Below are 27372 nucleotides of genomic sequence, written 5' to 3' on the forward strand. Positions count from 1 at the left end.
AGTGAAAGTTCGTCAAAAATATTGATATATATTTTTTTCATTTTTAATAGTATATTTTCCCTGATTCCTAATAAATTTTTTATCAAACTTTGTTATGTTTTATTACACAAAAAAAAAGCTATTGATTTCCGGAATTTTCCAAATGACGTCGAAATGTTATGCGATAAAGTTACAGCAAAGCATGCGATATTAACTGGAAGCAGTTGATATGAAACGGAAGCAGTTGATATAAACCGGGAGCAGTTGATAATAAAAGTCATATCAAACGGCTAAGGCAATTCTTCAAATTTATTGAATAAATATATGTACAAATATGTTTTATCATTGGGTACAATTATACCATTATTTCAATAAGTAAATGGCTATAAAAACTCAAATTAACTACATTCACACAATCAATTGTTACACGATGATGACTGCTGTACCCATATTTTGACTCTTTTATTTATTATGTCTGTTTAGTTCACGCATCATTGTAAATATAACGGAATTTGATGAGACTGTCATCAAAGTGAGAGGGTTAGCGCTATAAAACCAGGTTTAATCCACCATTTTCTACATTTGAAAATGCCTGTACCAAGTCAGTAATATGACAGTTCTTGTCCATTCGTATTTTATGTGTTTTGTTGTTTGATTTTGCCATGTGATTATGGACTTTCCGATTGGATTTCCTCTAGGTTCAGTATTTTTGTGATTTCACTTTTTTCTCAACCATCAGCGTACTATGTTATGTGTAACTGTAGCTTTGCGGGCACATAATACTACTATTTTCAAATTGCATGTTATTCAAACTAAAAAAATATTTTGTAGTCAATTTTGAAGCCAACTATGTACAAGTGATGTAAAAATAATTCAACTTTATATATATATGTTACAGTGAATTTGTATAATCAGGGATTATGTAGAATCCCTGATTTTTCAGGGAGTATGTAGAATCACTAAAATCATTAGTAATTATATATAATCCCTGAAAATGACCAGTGATTTTACATAATCACTGGACATTTTAATAATTATTCTACAAATTCCTTAATATAATTTCAGGGATTATGAATAATTTATGGATCCTTTGTTTGATAAAAAAAAATATATAGACAAATTATAATTTTATACTTTCATATTCCTTGCCAGGTGAAATAATTTTGCTTTAAAACACAAAGGATGATTTTACAGATATAACCAACACAGGGTTTCGAGATAAAGTTGAACTTTTCAAAATTAATAATATCAAGATTCCCTTAAAGCGATACATTTGTAACTTTACAAATATTGTTTGTTTATTTAAATCCAGCGTCAAATTGGTATTCATGTTCTATTTGTAAATCTACAGAGCATGTTATTTGTGGTACATGTACATGTAAAACAAATTATGAAGAAGATTATGGAACATCTGTTTTTGTTGTTGTTTTTTTGTTGTTCAAATGAACAAGAAATTCAAACCGAGAGAACTTACGCATCTAAATGTATCGAAAAACTAAGGATTGACAATTAGAACAAAGTTTTAGAGGAAGCTGACATTTGGTGTAATATTCTCATAGCAATTCCACATGGTAAAAAGGAAAGGGAATCCCAAAAAAAAACATAATGGTAATTGTTCACCAAAATTCTGAAAAAAGAAATCGCCTGGCCTAAAAATATGGTATCTTGCTCGAACCAGTTCGAGGTAGCTAATTCCCTTTTTTGGGGTACCTACCGATGTCTTTACTAAACGCTTTATTTCTCTTAGGCGGGTCATACAATCTGATTCAATATGTGAAGGAAAAGGTTTTCTAAAATGTGGATATTGTGGTAAAAACAGATGTGAAGCATATCATTTTGATATATTGTGTTTAATAAAGGTAATACTAGTATACCGCTGTTCAAAACTCATAAATCCATGGACAAAAAACAAAATCGGGGTAACAAACTAAAACCGAAGGAAACGCATTAAATATAAGAGGAGAACAACGACATAACACTAAAATGTAACACACATAGACAAAATCCCACGAGAATAACAAATATAACATATATATATAACATCAAAACCAAATACATGAATTTGGGATAGACAAGTACCGTGACACGTCTTAATATCGCAATGTGAATTTACACTCAAAAATAAGTGTTTAACATTTTTTAAATATATTGTGCCTAACATTTAAAAAAATAAGGTTATCATTTTGATATTTTGTGCTTACCATTTTACAATTTATGTTTATACAGTGTAATGCTGTTTTAATATGATTTTATAGCATAAATTATTTGACTTTTATTCATTTTCCTTATAAATTAAACTATTTCTTCATTTCAGTTATTATGTATAATCCCTGATGTTTTTTCTAGTGATTATACATAATCCCTGAAAATTTTAGTGATTCTATATAAGCCCTAAACTGGCCAGTGATTCTACATAATCCCTGAAAATTTCAGAGATTCTACATAATCACTAATTATACAAATTCACTGTAACATATATATGTCAAACAAGGAATTAAATTATGTATAAATTGTAAATAATCAGTCATTTTAAACATAATGTTAAATGAGAAAAATACTTAATTATGATAATTTTAATATATAAATTATAATAATAAAAGTAAAACTACAATGAAAACTGGCGTTTTGGGTTTCAGTAAAATATAACATATAGAGAAGAACCTTTATCAGTCATACAAAAGTATTTTCACAGTTTTTTTACCAACTAATATTTTGAAGCTATTTCAGTCGCTTACTATTATCACCATAAATATAAAATGCTAAACAACTGCTGCCTAATTCCGTTTTTTGCCATATACAGTACAGTTCACAGTAAGAAGCACTGAGTATACCCCTATCACAAAGTCTTAAACGCATGTCCATGTCGCATTTTATAACATCATCAACTATTATTAAATAATATTGTTTGGGCATGTTTTTCGATTTCATTATGGGAAAATAACTGTTTTATGTTCACCTTGTTTCCTTGTGTCCTATAAATTGCTTGGATTTCCTAAAGCCGAATGGTAACCTTCAATGTGTTAAATTTCGATAATTCTCTCAGCTTTTCATCTCTGTTTTTTGGGAATTTCATTACTTTAATGTTGAACTTTCTGATATACTGCTAGTTATAGTTAGACATTTGTCATCGTTGTTTGCCTTTAATTAAATTGGGTTTTTTTAACCTTTGTATGAAGCTCCAGACAAGTAAATTGAAAACTACAAATTCTAAACAATACTAGTGTGATTAAAGTGTTGTCACTTTCAGTTTTGAAAATGTTCTTAAAAGTCAAACTTTTTCTTAACTTTTAAAAGTTGGGTAAAAAAATCTTCTACATATCCTGGTATGAATATCATGCATTACTTCCATTAAAATCACATAGAATTTACCAAAAAAAAGAACCCAAAACCATAAAAAGCATCTCAAATGTGAAATCAGCTGGCGTCACTTTTAGTGTATGAATTATGCCCCTATATAGACAAAAAGATTGTTGATTCTTTGGTTTCCTTACTCTAACTTTAGTTTTCTACAACCAAATGTTATATAACTTATATACCCAACGCTTACAATTATAAAATGGTCTTAACCAGGTGAATCCTGCATCTGACTCATACATATTTACAAGTGGTCCATTAATTTTGAATTTCAAATACATCGAGTGCTATTTTCTTCTACGTTAAAATAAGATAGCAAGATTGCTAGAAAATACTTATAATTTGGTTGTGATTTTCCTTACAAATATATGAATGGGTAGGGATTTCTGCATTAATCAATATTTGAATAGGGTGACGTCTGTACTCAAATTTGTATGATGAGACTACCTCCTCTTCCTGTGGATATAGCAGTGTACTTATTTTTTTGTTTAAGTGGTCAGGATAAAGAATTTACATAAGTTCTTATTAGTTAAAAAGATCGTATGCATTAGTTACAATTCACAAAAGGGTAATTTTTTAGTTAATTTTTGAAAATAAATCAATGTATTAAAAGGGATATTTCTTCGAGAATTTAATAAAGATTGATAAAATTAAGTGGTCATAATATATTTAGTTTTAAACACTTTGCTTGCAGAGTATGACAAATAGAAGATCTGTTGAGATGCAGAATATACTTGAATGTAGTAAGTATAAAATAAATCAAAACAAGTTAGGACCCATGTAAAAGCTATCGATAATTTGATACAAAGTAATGACGTTTCTCGAGAGGACATGGAAAAGGTAATCTTTAATTGTCATTTTGGTATATTTTATGTTTTCATGGAAAGAGTGGAGAATGTATCTAATGATATGTAGAATATATGTTATGTAAACAATTAATACAGCATTTGTACATATTATAAAAAGCAATTTTTGGCAATATTTAAAATAATTTACATTTCATATTAAATCTGTTAAAATCCTCAAATAAGTGCTTTAAATACAATGCAAGGATCATTTGTAATATTGCACATTTAGGTCAAAACAATTAATTAAATATGGCGGTTCTGCAATGGATCAACCCGGATGTAGGTAGGACATGTGAAATGCCACTAGGAAATAAAGAATCGTTGGATTGGACCAATAAAGCCGCGCAACAGGCAACCTACATATCCTTCAAGAGTTGTCGCAGTATCTTTTTTTAAATGGAGTCCGAGAGAGTGTGGAACTCTCTCTTCTCAAAACATCCCCATATATACCAAGCATGCGTTTCTCTAGTCAACCAGATGCCTAACTTAAGCCATGGTTTTACTGATGGACAGCAGAACATAAGGGATTACCAAATTCTTTATCCCAGTCAATCCTTTATGAGGAATGATTGATTGATTGTTCGTATTAGCCTCTCTTCGCACTTTTGGCTATATCTTGACGGCTACTTTTTTTTATTGATAAAAGACATTCTAGTGACCGGATAAAACCATGACGTTATGCAGGGAATTCACACAATGTAAACAGAATAATAATCACTGTAGATTGAACTGCTTACACCACTAGGTCACTGAGGCACATTACTAATTAACTAGGAGGAATTGTATATCGTACATAATACCAGATAGTAAAATTATAGTATATTTGTTTTTTGTGAAATTTTGATACAACAATATAAATGCAAGCTTCCTTTTCTTTTTGATAATTTTACAGAATAAATTGCTGTTAAAACATAACCACACTTCGTTTTCCAACATTAAGGCAATTTCATTTGTTTATTGCTCTTTTGTGTTTTTTAGATTACATTTGTAGCTCACCTGGTCAGAAGGTGGTCGTGGTTGTCGTTAAGTTAACTTTTGCAAAAATCTTCTCCTCTAAAATAACATGGCCAAATTTAACCAAACTTTTCCACAATCATCATTGGGATATCAGGTTTGACAAAATGTGTCCTCATGTCCCCACTTGCCAACCAAGATGGCCAATATGTCTACATATAGGATAAAGGGGGTAAATGCGAGTTATATTTATTATTTTGAAAATCGTTTTAAAATAGAGGCGAAAGATATCAGAGAAACAGTCAAACTCATAAATCGAAAATAAACTGACAACGCCATGGCTAAAAATGAAAAAGACAAACAGAAAAATAATAGTACACAAGAAACAACATAGAAAACTAAAGACTGAGCAACACGAACCCAACCAAAATCTGGGGGTGATCTCAGGTGCTCCGGAAAGGTAAGCAGATACTGCTCCACATGTGGCACCCTTTAAATTAATAAAAAAGAAATATGACGGATCATAAAGGTTGAGAATGTATAATTCTTATTGCCCTTTGATGATGATTTTTACCTTTTTTGTTGCATTTTGCCTTATATCTTCAAAATTATAGCAGATGAATAGAAATAGAAATATCTAAAATAATCGGCAAGACAAGATCTGCATTTAAGACTGAAAGAAGGTAATCGTCCGAAGACTCCTTTTTGAAATTATTCCCCTTTAATGTTGATTTTCCATTGTCTTTTAACTTTAACAAAAAGCTTCTTCTCTGACACTAAAAGGCAACAATCTTCATTGGGGTATCTATTTTAAACAATGTGTCCTCTGGTCCCGTATGCCAACAAAGATGGAAGACAAGACTAAAAGTAGAACATTGGGTAAAATGCAAGTGTTATCTATTATTTAATAAATCGCTATGCTAGAGAAAAACTGACAGGAGTTCAGAATGTTGAGCTTTACCAATTGGCCTTCTTTGTCAAAACTGTCAGACAACATCTTATACTGGGTCGATACCTCTGCTGGTGGACTATTAGTCCCCGCGGGTATCAGCAGCTCAGTAGTCAATTCTTTGGTACTGACATGATTTAACAAACCTTTTTAAAATTGTTCGTTTATAAATTTTGAAATTATTAAGAAACTAAGGTTTCACCTCCCTCAGGCAAAGTTGACTTTAGATGAATTTGGCTATTTATTTTAAGTATTTTTGACATAAAGCTCTTCAACGGTTACACATCCTCGGATTTCAATTGTTTGGCTTTGAGCGTTCCTGATGAAAGTAAATCAAGAAAAGCGCTTCGGACGCATCGAATTATTAAACGTGTTGTTTTCAAATTTTTTTATAGACACGGTTACCCTTTCTAAATACTAAGAATTTTCTTATCCCAGGCATAAGTAACATTAGCCGTATTTGGCACCTCTTTTAAGAATTTTGGGTCACCAATGATCTTCAACTTTGTACTTGTTTGGCTATTTTTACTATTTTGATCTGAGCGTCACTAGTGAATCTTATGTAGACGCGAAACGCACGTATGGTGTATTAAATTATAATCCTGGTACATTTGATAACTAGTCCTATTGTAATGTTTATTTGTGTATTTCTTTGTCCTGAATGTTCTTCCATTTATTTGTACTGTAGTCCTGTCATGTAGTGTTGTCATTTTATTGTTATATCTAAAAAATTGCCACAGCGTGAGGTTTGACTAGCCGCAAAACCAGGTTCAACCCACCATTTTTTCTTTAAATGTCCTGTACCAAGTCAGAAAAATGGCCACTGTTATATTATAGTTCGTTTCTGTGTGTGTTACATTTAAGTGTTGTGTTTCTATTGTGTCGTAGTTCTCGTCTTATATTTGATGTGTTCCCCCAGTTTTGGTTTATTACCCGGATTTGGTTTTTTTCTCAGTCGATTAATGAATTTCGAACATCGGTTTGCGTAAATACAAAATTTAATCCTTGTATCTATGATGAGTTTATTTACTACTGTTGCCTTTATTTATAGGAGTTATGACCATAGGTATTTTTTTTATAATTTTTGCACATTAATTTGAAAACTATAATAGATAAAGAGAAACCTCAAATCACAAGAATGATTAGCAATGCAAGTTCTACAAATATTTCTAATGATCAAAATCGTCAGTTGACTCATTTTTAGATCTATTGCCATTTGATGACAATTTTTACCATTTTTTGCTTTTTAGCCTTATATCTTAGAATCTTACAACTAATACAAAAATGATCAGCAAGTCAAGATCTACTAACAAGATAAATTTTGCGATATACTTAGAAGTCTGTCACTCTTTATAGGAGTGTTCAAATGCTATTGTTTTACCCCGTTTGGTGTTTTGAGCAAAAAACTTAAGACGATAGAGAGAGACTAAACAGACTTAAAAATCAGCAAGTCAAGATCTACTAACAAGATAAATTTGGCGATATATTTAGAAGCCTGTCACTCTTTATAGGAGTGTTTAAATTGATATTGTTTTACCCCGTTTTATGTTTTGAGCAAAAAACTTAAGAAGATAGAGAGAGACTAAACAGACTTAAAGATAAGCAATAATAGATCAGCATAAAAATGAATTCTAATTGCAATAAGATATCAGCATAATCATGAATTCTATTCCCGTCTACAATGTAGAAGAGCGTCATTTGATCAATATACACTTAGACCAATGTGAGCGACACCCTTTCAGAGCGTCTAGTTTAAAAAAAAAGTAATTGTGCAAATTTGTTGATAAACGACTAAATGTTGAAACATATTCGCATTCATGCATTAAAAATGTAAAGTATATGATCAAATTCCTAAAATTTTGTTTTTATTTTGACTATGAGGAAAATTGTGCTTTAGGTACCGTATAGCGGGTTATTTTCGCGGGGCGTAAATTTTCGCTTATTTTCGCGGATAGAACAACATCGCCAAAATAAATCCCGCCATTTTAAAAGTGTACATGCAAAGGTATTGATAAAAGTTTTCAAACCGCCAAAATATTTCGTGTACCTTTTTCAATGTAAATCGCGACATTTTACACTCGCGAAATTAACCCGCTATACGGTATGTCATTGATGTCTTAAAAATGTTCTCTCGATTTCAATGTCAATATGAGGCTTCCCTTCTTTGTCATGCATGTGTTATTGATTTTTAAAATTTTATTGATTTTTCTTAAGTGGTTATGATGAAGCATTTATATATATATATATATATATATATATATATATATAAGAAAATTATTAAAAGATAAAAACGGTTTCAATGCATCACTTTTTTACTAGTACTTTCACTGCTTCCGCAGATCTTCAGGTAATGTGTAATTATTCATATGCGATACGATATGTGTGAGGGTTTATTACTAACTTATATGAGGGGGTCATTTGACTTTCACCTCTTGTGAATGATACTTATCTTAGACCATGTGTGTTGATGTGTATTTCTTTGACAGTATATGAATGAGTTATTGCACGTTGACCTCTTGTAAATGAAACATATATGAGACATATGTATGGATGTTTATTACTTTGACAATAAACCTGGATGTATTTGGACATTGACCCTTTGTGAATGATACTTATCTGAGACCATATGTGTGGAGTTTATTATTTTTGTTTACAGTATACAAGGTACTCAGTGGTAGTCAAGGTCGTTAAACCCACCCTCGTACTCAACTTCTATAGTGAATAAGGGAGTTATTGGACTTTTGTCCCTTATCTGAGACATATGTGTGAAGTTGTATTACTGTTCTTATTCTTACTGGGAAATCAGTATAAACAATGTAATAGAAAATATTAAAAGAAGGAGATTTGGTATAATTGCTATCCACCAGAATTCAAATGAAGTGATTTTTTGCAATGAAGGCAACAATAAGAGCTTTAAAACTGACAAAAAACAACCATGGTTGGCTATTAGGATTCAACTTGAAACATGTGAAGCAATTAAATTTAGAAAATATATGGCGTATGTATAACAAAGGAAAAACAAGTATAAAAGACATGAACTAACTACAACCACTGAACTGCAGGCTCCTTACTTGGTCCAGGCACATCAAGAATGTGGCGGGGTTGAACATGTTTGTGAGCGCTTAACTCTCCTAACCTAAGAACAATCAGTAACATTTTCCTAACGAAAAATATTGGTAAGAAACTCTAAAACATCTGCGCTCGCCAAAGGTTTCGATCCTGTCTTGTCCTCTCCACCGTTGGCGGATTAAGGTTATAAGATGGCCACGTGACGTGACGTGTAAATTTCGAAACTGTAAATAACCAATTGTCACCTGTACATTGAACAACATGTCTTTAACTCCAAAGCATTTGGCGATGTTTTGTGGCATTTTAAAGATCTTGTTGAACTAATTGAATTTCCAACGCATGTTTCGTGAGCAAATGTTTAAAAGTCATTATGTATTTTCGAATCCTTCTATCGACATTTGTTGACGCTAGACACAATCATGTTTACATATCCAAACGGAAGAGAGTTAAAGTGCTGCTATGGTCAAGAATGATGCAGTCGAAATTGGTTAGAATTTTATATACTGGTAGATGGTGCAGCATTATACTAAAAAATGTTGGCTTAATCTGCCAAAGGTGGAGAGAAGGGGAATGGATTATAACCATTGGCTAGCGAAGATAACACTTAGACAATCCCTGTTAATTCAGAAATTAGTGTGTGCATTTATTATTGTTATTTTGGAAGAATGGACAAAAATGCAAAATTTATTATAGCGAGTTCAGTAAATCCGGCAAACAAATATGTGTTTAATATGTCAGAATGCGAGTTATTCTTTACAAGATCTTACTTAGCTGCAGTCATAAAAACATTTTTTGAATTTACAGTAATATCAACACGATAGAACAAAACTATGAAATGAGTGTACTATCAGTTGCTGAAAGATAACAACTCATGAATAAATGCATTCTCTCCCAGACTAAAGTATCAATCAGTACACTTCCAATGAATTTAGTGTAGAGACATCATAAATAGTCTGAGTAAATCACGCTCTTGCCATATCTTATATCTCAAATCTTTTGAACATTTTCATAACATATTTAGTATATTGTTATTATAATACACTGAATTTTGTATTATTTTTATTTTTTTATTTTAAGGAAGAAGTGGAAGAGAGAATAGTGCACCAATGGAACTAATCCGCAGTTGTATTCCAAGATCAAATTCCAGCAAACCATCAATAAATACAAGGTAATGAAGCTTTTTAATACTAGTAAAATGGAAGTATCATTAGTTTATTACAGTTAAATACTAGGGAATACTTTATTATTTGTTGACATCAATGTATGTATATTCATTGTCATGGTAAACTAACGTAGTATTTGTAATGTTTAACTTTTAATACCACCCTGTATTAAGCTGTTTTGAAAGAAGTTCTGTGTCCAGCATACATTCTCCTATTGCGAATATTTAGAATGTCTTGCAATGGTAGGCTTGATTTTCTCAACTTTTAAAAATGATTTAGGATTAGAAGTACTATCCCATTTGATTGTATGTAATTAAATATTACAGTGTCAAAAATACAACGTGCTGACAGTGTCACTACATTTTCTTTAAATTAAGTTTAGGGAAAATGGAGCAGTGTTTCACTAATGTGGTCTTATGGTCAATATTTATTCGTTTGAGTAAGTAGTAGTTTACGAATTTGTAAAATAAGGCCTAGGTTTTTTTTCCATCAACTGTTTCGAAATTGGAACACAATGTAAGGAATGATCAAATTGATCTGTTAGGAGAAAAGGAATAGGATTCACAAGGTACCAATACCGAAAGAGTTAAGCCAGTAGTTCTTCTGGTCCTTCAGTGCAGTGTGAGATATCATTTGGTGCCAGTAAAGCGTTGTTTTTGGTGGGATTTTTTTCTTCCAAAAATTATGCTCTTCTAAAATCAAATGGTAATCCGGAAAAAAACTTGGCAAAAAACATCCTTATGGTCTTTAAAATTATGTCAATCATTCTTCCAACACAAAAAAACATCACAATCATGCTTAAAAAAAATAGACGTAGAACGCAATCCATTGTCTACTGTAAAACTTGAAATCCATCATTAATAGGGAATAATGTGGTAGGAAAATATGTTCTGAATGTTTAGGGTAGAATTGCTTTAAGTATATGATATGTATGAATTTAGACCCATACACTATGAGAAGGGCACATTTTCCCCATTCAGTGATGTACCTTATATCTTTATTCTTTGTGCGACCTTGGACATATTGGACTCCTTGTCTTAGATCATTGTTAATGTTAAGTATATGGAGTAAAACTTTAAAAGAAAAAAATAAGAAGACGTTGTATACTTGCCAATGATACAGCTCTTCATTAGAGACGAAATGAAATAAAAGTTAACAACTATTAGTAATCGTAAAGCCTTCAACAATGAACAAAAACAATACCATAGAGTCAGATATAAAATACCCCGAAATCTGACGGCCTGATTTATATACAAACCAATGCATAAAAAACAAATATGATATACAGCAACAAACGACAACCAGTAAATTGCAGACTTTTGACCCATGACAGGCACATACAATAAAAATTAAAAATTCGTACCAAACGATCTTCCTTAACTTAAAATGTGGTGTACCAGTGCATCACATTGCAAAATAACAAAAAGAATTGTAATAATAGTATAAGACTATAAAAAGACATTACTTTAAACATGTTAAATATGTAATGCCAGAAACTGTTCAATACAAGTAAGAACAGGTAAAATTCATATTAGCATAATGATAATAAATCATTATCTTTCATGTTTAAATTGAATGAACCTTTAAAAACAGATAAGGACTTGATGTACTACTTTTGGAACATCAGTGTTATCAAAGTTATTGAAAATTTCAACTCCTAGCTCTAATTTAACAAATGAGGAATTTTAATTTAAGGTTTTTATACGACAGCTAAATTTTTTGGGGGATCTAATAATGGTATGACGTCGTCGTCGTCGTCCGAAGAAACATTTAGTTTCCGGACAATATCTTAAGTTAACGTGAATAGATCTCTTTGAAATTTAATAAGAAGGTTCAATACCACAAAAAGGAAGGTTAGGGATCAAAAAGGGTCCCAAAAACAAGCATTTTGTTCTACTTTAAAGAAAATAACTTGTGTATAAGTATTCCAATGGCTCTGCAATTGTACCACAGTCTTTAATACCACAAGTAAAAGGTTTGGATTTATTTTGGGTCTATGGTGTCAACAGTTAAGGAATTAAGGGCCCAAAAGGAACCAAAAGCAAGCATTTTTGTAGTTTCTTGACAATAACTTGTGTGTAAGTGTATGGATTTCTCTGACATGATACCACAAAGTTCCAAATCACAAAAAAACCGACTTGGATTGAGTTTGGGGGTTATTGCCTCATTCTTTTAGGATTAGGGGCCAAAAAAGGTTTTTTTTCTAGTTTCTAGACAATAACTTCTGTTTAAGTGTATGGATCACTCTGAATTGCACAATACGGTTGAATATACAACAATGGAAAGGCTGGGATCAAGTTTGGGGGTAATTGCTCCTATAAGGCGGGGGGTCCAATCTTTTTTAAGGAGTTCAATTTTTTTTCAAAATTTCTCAAATTTCAAATGTTTGAAAAGTTTCAAGAAGAAATATTTAATTGCACAGTATTGCTAAATCAATTTGTAAGATCTTGACATTTGTTTTGTGTCAGAAACCTATAGTATGTCAAAAAATTGATCACAATCAGAACTGTATCAAGCTTGAATGTTGTGTCCATACTTGCCCCAACAGCTCAGGGTTCGACCACTGCGGTCGTATAAAGCTGCGCCCTGCGGAGCATCTGGTTTTTCATTCGAATTGACAGCTTTGAAAATTGTCGGAGTATGTTATTTGAGATAAGAGTAATATACAAATATTATTATACCAAAATAAAGAAGATTTTGATATACAATGTTATTTTAAGTAAAGACCGTAACAGTTTTCTAACAAAATCCGCGGTCCCCAAGAGTTACCACATACAACTAGTCATACAGGCATTTTTCAAACTTATCTTAGTCTAGTAAAAACAATATAGCGATTTCGTGTGAGTATGTTCTCGTCTTTGAAAGCGAGCTACACGTATGCATAGACAAACTGATGATCATCCGTTCATTGGTACAATATTGATTCATTTTATTAATGGTCCAATTGTTGACTCGTTATGTCAATATTTATGTTTCTTTAATGATCTTCTAGTGAAGGGCTTGTTTGTGACAGCATGGATGCATATGCAAGTTCAAGATCAAAGAAAGACCCAGAGTGTGATCTGCTACATGTCAGGTCTAGAGGGGTTAATAAATCTCGTTTATTATCAAACAAGTTGAGAGAAAGGAAACACACAAAATCATCAGGAGATAAAATGATGATCATTGTGTCACTGCAAAACTTTGATGGTTCCTGGTCACCATCATCTGAGCTGGAATCAGTGCTTAATATTACCCAAAAGGAGATGGAAGCTAAATACAAGGTAAGGACAGAATACAATTAGAGCCTTATATGGCCTGTTTTTTTCAGTAAATAACCATAATATATCAATGTCTTTATAGTTTAAAATTTACAAATACTTCACAACTAGTCTTTAAATACCATATTTCTCGGCAAAAAGAGACCCTTTGTTAATACTTTTTTTTCAAATAGGAACCATAGTTGCCAACCTTTGGTAATAAAAAATCAGGTCAAGACATGTCGAAATATCTGTTGAAAATTGTGTCATGCTTTTTGTCCTAAAAATAACACTGAAATCTTATTGATTGTATAAAAGGGTCATATGTTTTTGTTGTGTCCTTGTTCTTCTCTTCTTATATTTGATGCGTTTCCCTCAGTTTTAGTTGTAACCCGGATTTTTTTTGTTTTTAATCGATGTATAAGTTTCGAACAGCGGTTTACTACTGTTGTCTTTATTATTCATAATCAGAAGACTTACGTCCCCTTTCCTCTTGCCATTGTGATAAAATGAAATAGCAAAGGGTTCCATAATAGAACGATATGACAAGGATCCAATAATCGAATGAATTGGCGAAGGGTCCTATAAGAAGCTTAAAGCCTAATCTAACCTAAAATCTTCAAAATATTCTCTTCTGTCCCAGAACACAAAACAGCTCTCTAAAGAGATCGTGCAGGTTTAAGGATACTGGACATGAATTTGAGATGGACCCATGATTTGCCAATAATAATTTACAAAACTCATTTTTCGACATTATGATAATTTTACATACCTTATATAATCTATGTTTCTTACAAATACGTTGTTTTGGTTGGCTAACAGCAACCTCGCGTCATTCTGAAATCATCCTTCATTTTAAAATTGAATGTGACATTCATGATGAAACGAGCTTCTGCAATAAAGTACACAGGCAAATTAAAGAAAAAGTGTTTTTATAATCCCATAGCACTAAATGTAGTTATAAAAATTGAATGCCACTTTTTTAATTTTATACGGGTTATAAAGCGCTGATCGTTCGCACGTTTTTAGAATAAGCGCAAATGTACATCGGTCAACGATTTTACGAATTTAAATTTATAAAAAGAAGCATTCAATTCTTAATTAAATAAATATTCAATAATAAACGTTTCCGTCGTGAAATAGTCATTTTTTCAAAGGTCTTTCAAAAATTGTTAAAATATTTTATGAAAATTGAATGTCACCAAATTTCTGTGTGTTCTTCCTTTGGCAGCAATTTGGAAAAGAGGTTGGATATTAGAACATGTGCTTGAAGTAGCGCCCCCTTATCAATTGCAAAATTCCAATGAGTTTCAAGTTAGATAATCACATATGTACCATCCTTAACTATTTTCTACATATTTCTAAAATTTACAAAACATGATAACACAAGACTGAATACAATTAAAATTTAGTCTTTCATTGTACCATAAAGTCACCTATGCTGCACATATGTGTATTTATTAAGTTGTATGATGTCTATTGTTGATAAAAAATTATGATGAAGTTAAGTCAAGAAAAGCGCTTCGACATACCATTTCATTAAATGTTATTTTGAATTTATAACACTAAGTTGATACTGCTGCTGGTGATTGACTTGTCCCCGAGATTCTTAATATCAGAAGTTAGGGCTGTGGGAATAACAGGAGTTAGAACATATCTTAAATTTCTACTTTCATAAGTATAAACCGATAAATGTTCTAACCACCTCAAGTCGATTTAGCTATTGTATTATATTTACATCAAGTATTTTAATATTTATAAATCCAAGTTTTACTAAAATTGCAAATGAGTGGGTTTAAGCAGTCCTGATAATGGTTATTATAGAAAAGCATTTCAGAAGAACAAGTGTTATTCTCGAGGAATTATAACAATTTATTTGCTAACAGAACCTTTATTTCTAGATTAATTGTCTTCATTGGACTCACATAAAACAAGAGCTAGTTGTGCATGACTAATACTCTGTTTAATAAAAGGATCTGCAACTATAACGATAATCTTAACTGAGCAATTCATAATATTTGATGAATTTATTTTGTAAATTCCAAAAAAAAAAAGCAGAAGCACATAACACATTCTTTTTCAAATCTCCTCCTTTAAATATATATAGATAACCATCCTCTCCGTTTTGAGGTGATCATTCTTCGGAGTTGGTACAAGTAATGTAACTAAAGACTGAAACTTTCAATGGTCATCTTGGTTCTTCTAATTCCTTTATAGAATTAAAACTATAGGTTTTAGATTCACTTGATAAACCAGGGAGAATTTAACCAATTGATGATTTTGAAATGCCAAATGATTAAACACAATTTTTTCACATACTTAAACAGGTGAAACACTTTAAAGGAAAACATGAAAAGAAAAATACCAAAAATACCAAAATCGCGGGTAAATTCAAAACAGAAGGTCTCTTATCAAATGGTAAAATAAAGATACGTATGGAAAAATTTTAACCACTCAGAAATGGCTAAAGCCTGACTGCTACTCCATGAGGTGGAACTGATAACGACAAAATATCCACAACCTCTGTAGGACTAATGTTTCAGTTCATGCGTGTTTTAAGACAAAACAGAATTAACCTCACAAAAAAACCAAATAGATACCTTGTAGAGGACCTAAGACCTAGAAATTTCAACATGCCGACGGTGTCTTGAATGTTTCTATTATTTTTTTTTTTGTCTTGATATTTTTCGAGTTACGTTGCATTTATTTTACTGTTAATCAAGGTTTTCACTCTAATAAATCTGAATGCATTTAACTATTTCAGGGTAATATTTGGTGTACAGCATTAGTTGTTGCTTTCCTAGAGAAAAATTTCAGTAAACGTAAATCTGAATGGGAAATGATTTATAACAAGGCAATACAATGGCTAACTTCGCAAGACAGAGAAGAAAAGAGTGTCACTCAAATCATAGAGGAAGGCAATGCCATTAGCAAAACCCTATAAAATGTACAGTTATTGGAAATATAGGTACTAAGATTTAACTGATACAAATCCTCTATATTAACAGTATGATCTTCTTCTGTTCTTCTCTCAAAGGAGTTCAATATGTTCGTGATAAAAATTCTTTTAGAATTGTGGTATATTTAAATTTATTTATAAATTTTACTATCACACTTTATGTTAATTGTAAGATCGATTCCAAATTTAGATCCTTAAAATGGTATTGACATGGTTTCTTTTTATATGAACCATTATTGTATTTGTATATTATATATCATATGTATATATGTGTATATGTGTCAATTAAGGCAACTGTTATAGTTTATCGATGTTCAAACCAGATATATATGCTGATATAAATCAGAAAAATATGTTCTGTCATACTGTTACCATAATCATTTAATTTAAAAATTATATATATTTAATGTTGTAAATAGGAACATTAAAATGTTTTGCCTAAATTAATTTGGCTGATTTCGGAAACCATACTTACACTTCTGTAGGGAAAACGGTAGTATTTAATTTTCCCAGCATTAGGTTGGCCTTTTGTGTACCCAAGGCAGGTGAAGGAGGCAAATTAAGGCAGGTGAAGGAAGTCAAATTAGGAGCTCTGTGATTGGATGTAAGGGTACAATTTATTTTTAATTTATCTATGAATGACTGCAGTGTGTATATTTACAATATAAATTTTGAAACCTATTGAAATATTTTCTAGAGAATTATTCGAAAAGAATTGCAAAATTTCATAAATTTGGTGCAAAATGACATTGGGCATGGAAAACATAAACAAGCTCCGTTGGAAGTTGGTCGTAATACTATTAGGCTTTAATTTTTAAAACACAATAATAAAGTACTAACACAACATATAACTGTTTTATCCGGGTTTTTATCTTAAAAAGTGGTAAATTTAGAAACTGTTAATATTTTCGCCTATGGCAGAATAAATAGTACCGTTTTCCCTGTACTCGTACTCTGAATAACAAGTGTATTAGTTTTGTAAAAATAAGTTTACTTCCGTACTCCTTACAACAAATTCATTTTAATTAAATTGACCTGTGTACGTTGTTTCATTTAATGCCATATTATCCCAGGTTAGATTTGTCTTTTTGACACTCTTGCTGCAAACAAACAAATATACCAACAAAGAAAAACAAAATGGTATATAGACAAAGCACATATGCAAAAATTAAAGACATTGTCTCAGCCCAACAACACATGACAGGATGCATAAACATCGAGCCACGTCAAAAGGTTATTACCATAAATTGAGTAAACAGTAAAGGTTAATGGTTTTCAAAGACAGGTAAAACAACATTATAACACGTAATTTAGATGATAAAAACGTCAGTACCTAAACTCTATACTTCAAGACCATCATGTATTATTTGTGAGGTTGAAACGGAATATTTATCGACAGAAATTAGAATCTTCGAATGAACTTTTTAAGAAAAATTGTATTGTCTACTGTGTTTCCAATTTATGGATGCATACAATTGTATTGAACGATGCTTTGCTTTTGCACCAGTTGTCATTTTGTTTGCGCAAAAAAAAAAAATATGTCAATTGCGCCACAAACCATATTTCATTTGCGCTACAAACCATATTTCATTTGCGCCAAAAATAAAATCTTTCATTTGCTCCAATATCACCTTAAATACAGATAAATAGTATAAAACATAGACATTTTCAAAAAAAAATTTAATATAAAAAAAGACAGTTTAAGTCAGAAATCAGACATCATAAAATCACACTAGTTCACATAATGTTAAACCTTGATAAAACACAGTTCTAATATAGATCAACGTTAAGACCTTGTTAAAACGTAGTCCTGTTATATATAATCCTTATAAAAAAAAACATAAAAGAAAGCACTATACACTGGAGTAAAATATTGAGACAGTTCGAAGCACTATACACTATAAAATAGATATAAGTCAGTTCTGTTATACGTATGTAGAAACAATTCGTATAGAGCTACATATTCAACTTTTCCGTTTTTTATTACCTGTATAACCTGTAAAGCGGCGCAAATGAAGTTTTCATTTTTTGGCGCAAATGAAATATAATCTTGTGGCGCAAATAACAGGTTGGTTTCTTTTAAAATTGGCGCAAATGCAATGCGCCTGTTTTGAATAGCGTAAAGTTGCATTTTCAAAAGTAAAACTGCTTTCCGATTGAGTTAAGCCATTTCAATTGATATTTTATAGTGTGTCTTTCTATGTTGTAATGTTACACTATTGTTTCAGATAAGGGTGAAGGTTTGGTATCATTAAACCGTTTGAACCAGCTGTATTTGTTTGCACCTGTCCTAAGTCAGGTATCTGATGTTAAGTAGTTGTCGTTTGTTAATGTGGTTCATAAGTGTTTCTCGTTTCTCGGGTTTTTTTTTTATAGATAAGACCGTTTGAATGGTTTTACACTAATAATTTTTGGGCCCCTTTATAGTTTGCTGTTCGGTGTGAGCCAAGGCTCCGTGTTGAAGACCCTACTTTGACATATAGCAGTTTACTGTTATTAATTGTGACTAAGGTGGAGAGTTGTCTCATTGGCACTCATACCACATCTTCTTATATCTATTGAATAATATTATGGAATTTTTTTCTAATGAATTGATCGAAAATACCAAAATTTTACTCACAAAAATTAAAACACTACTGTTCTGCTGTAAACCGCCAAAATATTCCTTCACTAATATATTCCGATTAGTGGTATAACATTTATATGCTAAAACGGCGGGAAAATCTGATTTTAATATTCCTATTAAACCATACATGTAATAAACAAATCATATACAAACAATAAGATTATTATCAACGTACATGTGATGTCCGATGTCTGACAAATCTAATTATAAATGATTGTTATAAATATATTTATACATCTTTTAACTTCTGGATAAAATATGGTATATGAATATCTGTCGAGTATCCGGATTTCTTTTTTCTTTTCCTGTTGACACTATAATATTGATTATGCCAGATAAAGACAGTTCCATCGTGGTTTTCTGAATATTAGATTGCCAATTATCCTGGCGTTGTTATCCGAAAGGAAAGTCTACCTTTGAGTCGCAAACAAACGTTGACAGATCTACATCAATTATTCGTTTTCTCCTAAGATTCGCAGGATGTTCGCATTCAATATGGATGAACTCTAATTGCCCAAATCGATAAAAATAATCTTGGATCGTTGATATTATGTAATACATATGACAATCACAATTCCAGGGATTGTTTGTTAATTTTAACCGATAGTTTGGTAATTCAAAGGCATAATTTCCTTTGTGATTTTGATATCTCCAGAACCACTCGTTATCCCATTCGGTAAAATTATTGTACATCAAATCAACATAGGTAAAGTAAGGTTCGGTTAAATCATAAGTCCAGTTGAGATGATTTGTAAATTTATTCACGTCGTTATTACTTAGATTAAATATTGAGATAGAAGGAGGGATATATGGCCATGCTTCCATGTACGTCATTTTGTTATGTGAAAGATCAACGTTATGAAGTTTTTTAATGTTGGTATGAAAAACCGACATACCGATTGAAGATATTTGATTGTTTGACATTACCAAAGTTACCAGTGTATCGCCAATAAGATCAAACATTCCAGATTCTATAACTTTCAGTTGATTGTCTCTAATATACAATGTATTTAGCACTTTTGTATATTTGAAAGCATTAGGGTCTACTGAGATGATTTTGTTGTCATTCAAATTTAGTGTTTTCAGTTGGTAGAACAAAGGAATATACTTGTGAATTCTACTATCATAAGATGCAAAAGCAGTTTCATTAATAAGTGTAATTTTGTTTCCAGACAAGTCAAGACTATAAGCTTGTGGATTACAGTTTTGGAATAATGACTCGTTGATTTCAGATATGCCAAGGTTGGACATATTAATGTCGGTGACAGTTGCATCTGAACATCGACCGGACACAAAAGGTATCAACTGAAGTAGTATAGAGAGCATTAATCTTTGTAACATGTCTGTCCGTTACACTCTTAATATATCTGTAAATTAGAAAAAACAAATGAAATATGAAATGAATATTAAATGAATATTTAATATATTGACTTGACATATAACAAAAAACTGGCAATCTGTCAATTCAAATCGACAGCGAACACACTAACTTATTAATTCAGTATTTGAGTTTACCTTGGTTATTGATTTAAAACTGCATATGATTGGAATTATTATTGCAGTTTGTTTGTCCTTGTCAAAATGTTTAAAGATATAAAGCAACTTGGTTACTTTTAACTGGCGCAAGCTTAAGATTGAAATGATTGAACTTCATTTTTACAAAGATAAAAAGAATACGATGAAAAGATAGAGTCTATAAAAAATAAAACAAAAAATCATTTGATAGTTGGTGGTGTTTGTGTTGCTAAGTCTTCAGTTTTCTATGTTGTGTTTTGTGTACTGTTGTTTGTTGGTCTTTTTTAGCCATGGTGTTGTCGGTTTATTTTCGAGTTTGAGTTTGAATGTCCCTTTGGTATCTTTCGCTCTTTTCTAACATAATAATTCGTTTATTTTGTCTGACGAAATAAACACAGATAATCAAATACTTATCATATACGAGAAAATTGACCAATATTAGATTGTACTTGTAGAATATTATTAGCATCAATCGAATGGATAACAATTGTCATATTCATGACTTGGGACAAGCATTTCCTTATGTAGAAAATGGTGGATTAAAACTGGTTTTAAAGCTACCTAAACATCTCACTTGTATTCATAAAAAGAAATTATTTGCAGAAATGTGATTTAACATGTCTGAATGTCTTGAAAATAAAACTTTACATACCTGTTAGATGTTTAAATAAAAAATGCAGTAAACATGAGTATGTCGAGACGTTATCTATATATTTCTGTAGTTATATACATCGTATACAAATATTACATTATATTTAAATCTTCTTCAAACCAACAAAACAGCAAGTCGGGATAATTCCTATGGTTGCATAAAATATGCACAAACTTTTCTATCTGGTTTTATCTTTGTCAATAATCTTATTGGACGATCCTACGATTTAATAAAATTGAGAATGGAAACGGGGAATGTGTAAAAGCAACAACAACCCGGCCATAGAGCAGACAACAGCCGAAGGCCACCAATGGGTCTTCAATGTAGCGATAAAAATCCCGCACCCGGAGGCGTCCTTCAGCTGGCCCCTAAACAAATATGCATACTACTTTAGTGATAATGGACGTCATACTTAACTCCGAATTATGTACAAGAAATTAAAATAAAATCATACTAGACTAACAAAGGCCAGAGACTTGGGACAGGTGCAAACTTGCAGCGGGGTTAAACATGGTTTTTTTTAGATCTCAACCCTTCCCCTATACCTCTAGCCAATGTAGAAAAACAAACGCACAGTAAAACTCAGTTTAAGAGAAGTCCGAGTCCAATGTTAGAATATGAAACAAAAGAAAATAAACAAAATGACATTAATACATAAATAACAACAGACTACTAGCAGTTACTGACATGCCAGCTCCAGACCTCAATTAAACTGATTGAAAGATTATGTCTTCATCATATGAATACCAGGCACAATCCCTCCTGTTAGGGGTCTAGTATTATACCATCATAAAATATATGAGAAGAACATAACCCGTGCCATGCCAACAACTGGTTTTAGAATAAATGTGTTTAATTCCGATGCAATGACCCTATAAGTGAATCAATATTAAAGCCAAAATATGCAATATTTAATGACCTGACAACAGTATCGTAACTATATCCCTTTTATCGTAAAAAAGGAAAATTAAGTACTTTATAATTCCAAACATCGAAACCGTTATGGTTTAATGATCTAAACTTTAGCCGAACTACACATATACCATGTTGAAACACTAAAGAAAGTTTAGACAAAATTACCCTTTTTTCAAGCAAAAATATATCGAAACCAACAGTGTAATGTAAAATATCATATGACACCGGGAGGTCATATGTCTATTGTAACTTACGCGTATGAAGCTATAACCAATAATTCATAAATTTCAGTCTTAGATGAGAAATTAAAAAAAATACAATAACAAATTTCCCATTGCGCTATTAAGATGTTAAATTATTTCAAATCAAATCATTCAAGTATCTAATATGTATGGTTAAAGTAAAATCACAAAAATACTGAACTCCGAGGAGAATTCAAAACGGAAAGTCCCTAATCAAATAGCAAAATCAAAAGCTCAAGCACATCAAACGAATGGATAACAAAAGTCATATTCCTTACTTGGAACAGGCATTTTCTTATGTAGAAAATGGTGGGTTGAACACGGATTTATAACTAGCTAAACCTCTCACTTGTATGACAATCGCATCGAATTCCCTTATATTGACGACGATGCGTGAACAAACACACAGACATAATAGGTAAAAATGTCAAATATACAGCTGTTATAATCTTAATCACTAAAATAAAAAATGTAACAAAGAAGCACAAAATGACATATATACCAAGCATATTAGCAAAATTTTAAGACCCGAATACACAAATATGCCATAGTACAATAACACAATGACGAGATGTATAAGTACAGAGCCAGGTCATATATGTAACGAAGAAACATAAAAAGGCATATAGACAAAGCACAAAGCAGAAAAGCAACAAACAAGTTTTACAATAGCAAATAACGGGATGTAAAAATTAAAAGTCTTTAAGAACTGTGACCAAGTAGCTAGAGCAACATTGACTCTAACATTGAATCGTGTGTTTGACGTCAGAATGTAAACGTCTCATACAGGTAGAGATATAAATAATGTTGTCGTTCAAAGTATGAACATTTTATATTCTATAGTTCTTTAGGCATATCCTTTTTTCCTTTTTTTTCCTTCTCCAAGTTGCCGCTTGTCTATATTGCACTTTATTGTGTATTTCTTCTTAAAAAAAAAACCACATCATTATGTATTAAAAAAAGGGCATATACGCAAAGCATTAGCAAATATGAAAGACCAGAATACAAAAATAATAATAGAACAATAGCACAATAGCGGAATGTTTAAGTACAGAGTCACGTCATATGTATCAAAGAAACATAAAAAGTCACTGACAACCCAATATGAAAGATTATGCCAAAAACACAATGACAGGATGTATAAGCACAGAGCCACGTCAAATGGATATCACCAAAACAGACAAAACAGTAAAAGAAGTATTAATAAAGACAAATAAAAGAACACTATAACACGTATTAAGATGATAAACAAAGTCAGTACGCAGAATCTATATTTCAAGACCAACATGTATTATTTGTGAAGTTGATACGCAACATTTATCAACAAGGTATTGGTACCTTCCGATATTTTTTTTAGAATAAAGAACGAGAAGTTCTTCGAAATAACCCTGATTCAACAACTTGCTGCTTAGACACGTGTGACGTCTGAGTAGAAGCTGCAAGCTCTTAAATACCGAAAAAGTTGGGAAATGTATATCCCATGTGCGGGTGAAGTTGGTATAGTGCTACTAAGGTGGGGTAAATTGATAATTTGGAAATCCATAATTTGGAAATTGATAATTTCAATATAGAAATCGTCTCGTTTGTCATAGACTCTGGTACTGAGATGACTGTGTATGTCAAGAAATTATCCTACCAAGAGGTTTTCTTTGAAAATATTATAAGCAGATAAGGGGAAAACTCCTATTAAATTTAATATAAAGAGTACTTCGACGTAAATGAATTTGCGTTGTGTCATGTCATAACTTACAATTTGACACAAACATAATGTCGATAAGTATAAAGATTCAATATGAATTACAATTACAAGCCAAATTTAGAACTTTGAACTTGGCCTCAACTTCTTGCCTGACCAAGGACCTCACCTCTTTGTAAAAGGACGTTATGTCACTATGAGTTTGAGTGGATTTGATTGGATTTTAACATGCCATATCTTGAAGTTTTTAAGAGAAAAAATTCAATGTAAGAGACGGTTCCGATATCTCATCAGTATTAATGAGTATGTAAGCATTCACATCAAACTCAATATGAGTTATGAGATAAAGAATGGCAGGAATCATAGAACTATTTTCCGAGGAGACAATGACGTTGCTATTGTCCGAATAGCGAATAGATATCTGTTTCAAATAATACAGAAAGTTAGGGAAAATATTTGCCTTCGGTAAATAATTCATACCCAGTATATAGCTTTGGAACTATTAGTCGTTTTATAATAGTCTTTTAAATGAAAATATGTGTTCCAATAAAAAGTTCTTAGAAAGGAAAGTAAATTGTTTTTGAGCATGTTAGCATTCACATAAAACCAAATCTGATTTACGAGATAAATACGGTGTTATACTTATATTGCATTAGCATAGCCTATAAGTTTTAAACGCGTGCAAAAAGTTGACATGCTGCAATAAAAAAGTATCATTTGTATGTGTTAATTTGGGAGAGAGGTAGGGCCAATTTCACTTGAACTTAGGAATCAACCATACTGTTTATAGGTGGACTCAGAATTAAACCATTGTGGTGACGTCAGCCTATTCATTTACAGTGGATTCTTTTTCTAGAATCAACGCTTCCTAAATCCGTCGCTGAAATGGACTCACCAGATTATATTCTATTATTTCCTTTGTGTCCCTAATATCATTAAGTTTGAATTGACTAATTTTCTGATTTCTGTTCACTAATGGGATTATTTTTAAAAACTTTCCTTTAATTTTTGTAATTTCTATATGCCTTCACTGGGAATCGAACCCGTCCATAAATTGTGTAGCTTGTTACTGACATAAACATATCGACGAAACCCCTGGGCTACCAATTGGTTACGATTTAAAAGTATATTTTATATATATAAATTAATATATGATATACATCGGTACAACGGACACACATGGTTTCTACCTTTATATATACATAATAGGTAATCGTATAGTATGAGTTGGTAGCCACGAGGTTTCGTAGTTAGTACGATATAATAAAGATAAAAAAAAAAGTAGTTAGTACGATAAATGAGTTAAAGCTAAGGACTTGGCTGTTTAGGTTCGACTCCCTGAATTCTCTTTGTTGTTCCAATAGTCTAGATTTCTAGTTTTTGTTCTTGTTTTGAATGTTATTGTCGCGTTTTGGTCGTTTATTATCGGATAATGGTTGGCTATTCCATATGTTTCAAACAAAACAAAACTGGATTGCATAATATTGGTCCATTTTTGTTTTATAAACTAATATTATATGATTTCATCTGTTTTACTACATAATTTTACAAATTTTAATTCGCAAACTCCTATGCTACACAGCTACTTTTTCATAGGTACTATTTCTGTACTAAACATATGTAGTACTGGAAATTTACTTTTAATATTCAGTACTATTTCTTTACTTTAGAATTATTGTAATATTAATGTAATTGTATTTTACAGTACTTGATTTGTATTTAATATTTTGGTACAGAAATAATACCAACTATGATAGCAATATTCCATGAAAATCATACCTTTTTAGAGATTTGAAATAGAAAAACATTCAAAATGCTGAAAATGTAACAGTAGTAACCAAAAGTCTGTAGTTCCTAGATTTCAAGTACAAATAAAGTATTGTAAAATACAGGTGCCTAAATATTACAATAATTTTAAAGTAACAAAATAGTACTGAATATTAAAAGTAGATTTCCAGTACTACAGATTTTTAGTACAGAAATAGTACCTTAAAGTTTGCAAAAGTAGCTGTGTAGAAAATCGTGATATGTCTTGAATTAGGCTTATTGCTAGAAATTTCGGAAACATACTTATTATATGCACTATATATAATGTTTTTTTGTCGGGTTGTTGTCCCTTTGACACATTCTCCATTTCCATTAAGATCAATTCAAATAGAAATAAGTTCGAATATGTCTTATTTTGTAAAAACAGATAACATTCGGATGCCTAATGATATGAAGATCTTTCAGGGCAGACGTGTTGTGTTATAATATATTTGTATTTTTTAACCATTTAATTGTGATATCTAATTTATTGTAATAGATCGTTTGACACGATTACATGGTTATTTCAACTCACTAACAATACCTTCTAATTAAGAATAGTCGTTAATTTTCAAAAGATATTATCACAATAGTTTAAGTGATAGATACAATGGATAAGCGTTGATTCATGAAAAACAAACCATTCGCCCCGCAGGCTCATGGTTTCTTTTTCAAGAATCAACGCTTATCCATTGTATCTATATCACAGAAACTTTAATCTTTCATTGCTATCGCTACATAGCTATAGGTCAGACTTGTGTTTACAGTAGTCTTCTGATATTCAAATCTCGACAATCTATTCAGAATACAAATAAAGGATTAAAGACAGGGGGAATATCGTGGATCAAGTACGTCAACAGATAAACTAGAACATGCACCAATATGTTTCTGTGAAATTTTCAATCCTTGGAAGGATAGGAAGATTTTATCAAAAACTAGAGTGTAGATGTTAGCCAAAACATCTATATTCATTGAAATATTGTTTTAAATACTTCACATGTATATGTCAATGTGACCAAATGAACTGTATATATTTTTGATTTCTTTTGATATTTTATGCGTGTCAGTATTTTTGTGAATTTACTTGCTACTTTTGTCATTTGTATAAAGAAGGTACACTGATGCAAAACTATTTGAACGATGAACAAAGAATGGAATTGATTTGAATAATAAAGGCAACAGTAGTAAACCGCTGTTAGAAATTCATAAATCGATTGAGAAAAAAAAACAAAATCCGGTTTACAAACTAAAACTGAGGGAAACGCATCAAATATAAGAGATCTACTACAGAAACAACAGAAACACTACATTAAAATGTAACACACACAGAAACGAACTATAATATAACAATGGCCATTTTCCTGACTTGGTACAGGTCATTTTAAGAAAATAATTATGGGTTGAAC

General features: G+C 31.4%; 1 protein-coding gene and 1 long non-coding RNA gene across 2 annotated transcripts in view; one reads left to right on the forward strand and one right to left on the reverse strand.

Moving 5' to 3' along the window:
* LOC139519397 (von Willebrand factor A domain-containing protein 5A-like) overlaps nucleotides 1-17691 on the forward strand; it is a 49442-nt gene extending 31751 nt beyond the window's left edge. Inside the window, exons 18-21 of the mRNA XM_071311449.1 lie at nucleotides 4028-4076; nucleotides 10231-10321; nucleotides 13309-13579; nucleotides 16320-17691. Of these exons, the coding sequence (XP_071167550.1) occupies nucleotides 4028-4076; nucleotides 10231-10321; nucleotides 13309-13579; nucleotides 16320-16499 (591 nt within the window). The 3' untranslated portion in view covers nucleotides 16500-17691. The remainder of the gene's footprint in view (nucleotides 1-4027; nucleotides 4077-10230; nucleotides 10322-13308; nucleotides 13580-16319) is intronic.
* A 1538-nt stretch (nucleotides 17692-19229) lies between these two features.
* Nucleotides 19230-21436, reverse strand: LOC139519401 (uncharacterized). The gene is made up of 2 exons (XR_011663581.1): nucleotides 21308-21436; nucleotides 19230-20507 (listed from the first exon to the last, which is right to left on the reverse strand). It is a non-coding gene; the product is annotated as an uncharacterized lncRNA (long non-coding RNA).
* Between the last annotated feature and the right edge of the window lie 5936 nt (nucleotides 21437-27372).

The sequence above is a fragment of the Mytilus edulis genome, chromosome 4, assembly GCF_963676685.1.
Source record: "Mytilus edulis chromosome 4, xbMytEdul2.2, whole genome shotgun sequence".
NCBI lineage: Eukaryota > Metazoa > Mollusca > Bivalvia > Mytilida > Mytilidae > Mytilus > Mytilus edulis.